The following is a 2,645-nucleotide window of genomic DNA, read 5'->3' as shown; positions in this document are numbered from 1 at the left end:
GATATTTCTACTATTTGTGCAACTGCAACACGGAGTTTCCCTTCGGGAATCAATAAAGTATTTCTGATTTTGATTAACTTGGCTCCACATTAATGAACGACATTAAACTCTTAAATGTGTTTGTGATTAATTAGAATTATAATATTCTATACATTTGGCTGATTGTACCTCTGTACTTTCATTTAAGTAAAACCTTGAATGACTGGCTTTCAACTCAATCATCATCTTAACTTATGATGATCTTATGTCAACGTAGGGAACCAAAACCTACCAGGAGTTTTATTTCAGAGCTGCGATAGATAATTATTGCTTCTTTATGTCGGGAATTCAAACAGCTTGAAAAAAAAAAAAGTAAAGAAACAATGACCAGTAGAATCACACTTAATTTATTTGGACAAAGTAACACGTTGGAATAAACACAGGCATTCTCTGTTATTCATCTGTACAACCAGAAGGTTCAGTAGGCGGGGCGCAGGGTGTCATGGCGGCTCTTTACTCCTCGGCCTCTCTCCACGCTTTGGGCGTGACCTTCCCGACAGGTGACAGATTCCAGGTGATGCCCGTCTGAGTCAGCACCTGCACCGAGACGGGAACATGTGGACTCTTAAAAAAAACCTGTTATTACTATAAATCCAAGTTCACGCGAAAGTTAAGATTAAAGAAACAGTATGCGACCGAAATGTCCAGAGAAAGTGCACTGTGCACTAGTCCTGCATGGCCAGACCTTCCTCCACAGCGCTGCGGAGGAAGGTCTGGATAATCCACACAACATTTCTGGATAGGAGGAAAACATGCTGTTTTTCTTTTTTATATTTCTTTAAACCAATCACGATCGTACAGAAGAGGATTAGGGCCACGGGTGAAAAATGTATGTGTGTTCTGACTTTAGAAAAAAGTCAGAATTCTGACATTTTGTTTTCAAAATTCAAATTCTTTTTTTCTCAGAATTCTGACTTTAATCTCAGAATTTAAAAAAGTCAGAATTCTGACTTTAATCTCAGAATTTAAAAAAGTCAGAATTCTGACTTTAATCTCAGAATTAATAAAGTCAGAATTCTGACATTTTTTTTTCAAAATTCCAATTATTTTTTCTCAGAATTCTGACTTTAATCTAAAAATTAAAAAAGTCAGAATTCTGACTTTAATCTCAGAATTCTGACTTTAATCTCAGAATTCTGACTTTAATCTCAGAATTCCAATTATTTTTTCTCAGAATTCTGACTTTAATCTCAGAATTAAAAAAAGTTAGAATTCTGACTTTAATCTCAGAATTCTGACTTTAATCTCAGAATTCTGACTTTAATCTCAGAATTAATAAAGTCAGAATTCTGACATTTTTTTTTCAAAATTCCAATTATTTTTTCTCAGAATTCTGACTTTAATCTCAGAATTAATAAAGTCAGAATTCTGACTTTAATCTCAGAATTCTGACTTTAATCTCAGAATTCCAATTATTTTTTCTCAGAATTCTGACTTTAATCTCAGAATTAAAAAAAGTTAGAATTCTGACTTTAATCTCAGAATTTAAAAAAAGTCAAAATTCTGACTTTAATCTCAGAATTTTGAGAAAAAAGTCAGAGCTCACATACATTTTCCACCATAATCCTCTTCCGTACAATCGCCTTGGTTGCTGGACGCAGCAACAGAGGTAGGACAACTGGTGGGGGATTGTAGTTTATGACGCGGGAGGTTTTTATCATTAAAAATATGTAATATTTGCAATCTTCCACGCATTTTGTTTGAATTAAACTGAGTGTTTTCAGCAAACTGGAGTCCCAGAGTTCCAAACTTCTTTTTCCTCCACCACTAAAACCCTGGAGGTATACTATCATTACTGTTGTTTATTCTCATTGCCACATTATGTTCTTTACAGTAACAAAGTCTCTTTTCATTATAAAAATATTACTGTTTGGTTGTGCAGCTCTGTGCTTTTTGTATGTCCGTCATACATATGTTAACCAACAAAAATGAAAATAAAGTTACATTTAAAAAAGAAAAAGAAAAACTGCACTCGTGATGTGCCATGTAAACCTTTGGGACCGAGCTGTGTGTTGAGGTGATACGTATAAATGAACGTGACGTAGCGGGACAGCACTACTTACGTATGCCCACACAGCCGTGCAGAAGACAACTCCACCCACCATCACGCCGTTGCCGTACTTGGTGTGGAAGGTCCCCGTGGCGGAGGAGCCATGCCTCACCTGCCTGGCGGCGTGACCTGGACGACAACAAAACACAGTACAGTATCCTGTTAGTGTACCGTTAGTGTACCGTTAGTATAACGCACTACTGCCATTTAACGTCCTCCGCCCCTTCTCCACATCACAGCTATCACACGCATTGACAATATGATTTTTCCGTAAAATAAAACATTTTACAACACACTGACTACAAATGCCTTAGCCTTTACTTTAAAAAAAACAAGAGTCTCTAAAGAGTCTCCTTTTTTTCTTGATGTGTAACTGATGTTTCCTTTTCACATGTATTCACCTGCTGCAATGTTGTTTTCTTGTACTATGGCAACTGCACTTCACTTTACAAAACCTTTATGTGACGCCACTTTACTTCAGTCTATACCGTCTGCACATTGTCTACGGTTTGCCTGTTTTTCTTGTGTGTTTACTTGTTTGTTTGTTTTGCTTTCA

The 2,645-nt window shown here is 36.5% G+C and overlaps 1 protein-coding gene across 1 annotated transcript in view; it reads right to left on the bottom strand.

The window, feature by feature from the left end:
* Nucleotides 1–370: 370 nt before the first annotated feature.
* cox7b (cytochrome c oxidase subunit 7B) overlaps nt 371–2,645 on the bottom strand; it is a 3,568-nt gene continuing 1,293 nt past the window's right edge. Inside the window, exons 2-3 of the mRNA XM_032534705.1 lie at nt 2,103–2,218; nt 371–576 (exon numbers count right to left, since the gene is read on the bottom strand). Coding sequence (XP_032390596.1) covers nt 493–576; nt 2,103–2,218 — 200 coding nt within the window. The 3' untranslated portion in view covers nt 371–492. The remainder of the gene's footprint in view (nt 577–2,102; nt 2,219–2,645) is intronic.

This window comes from Etheostoma spectabile, chromosome 13, assembly GCF_008692095.1.
Source record: "Etheostoma spectabile isolate EspeVRDwgs_2016 chromosome 13, UIUC_Espe_1.0, whole genome shotgun sequence".
Taxonomy (NCBI): Eukaryota; Metazoa; Chordata; class Actinopteri; order Perciformes; family Percidae; genus Etheostoma; species Etheostoma spectabile.
The sequence above is the reverse complement of the archived record's forward strand: the minus strand, read 5'-3'. Positions and strand labels throughout refer to the sequence as shown.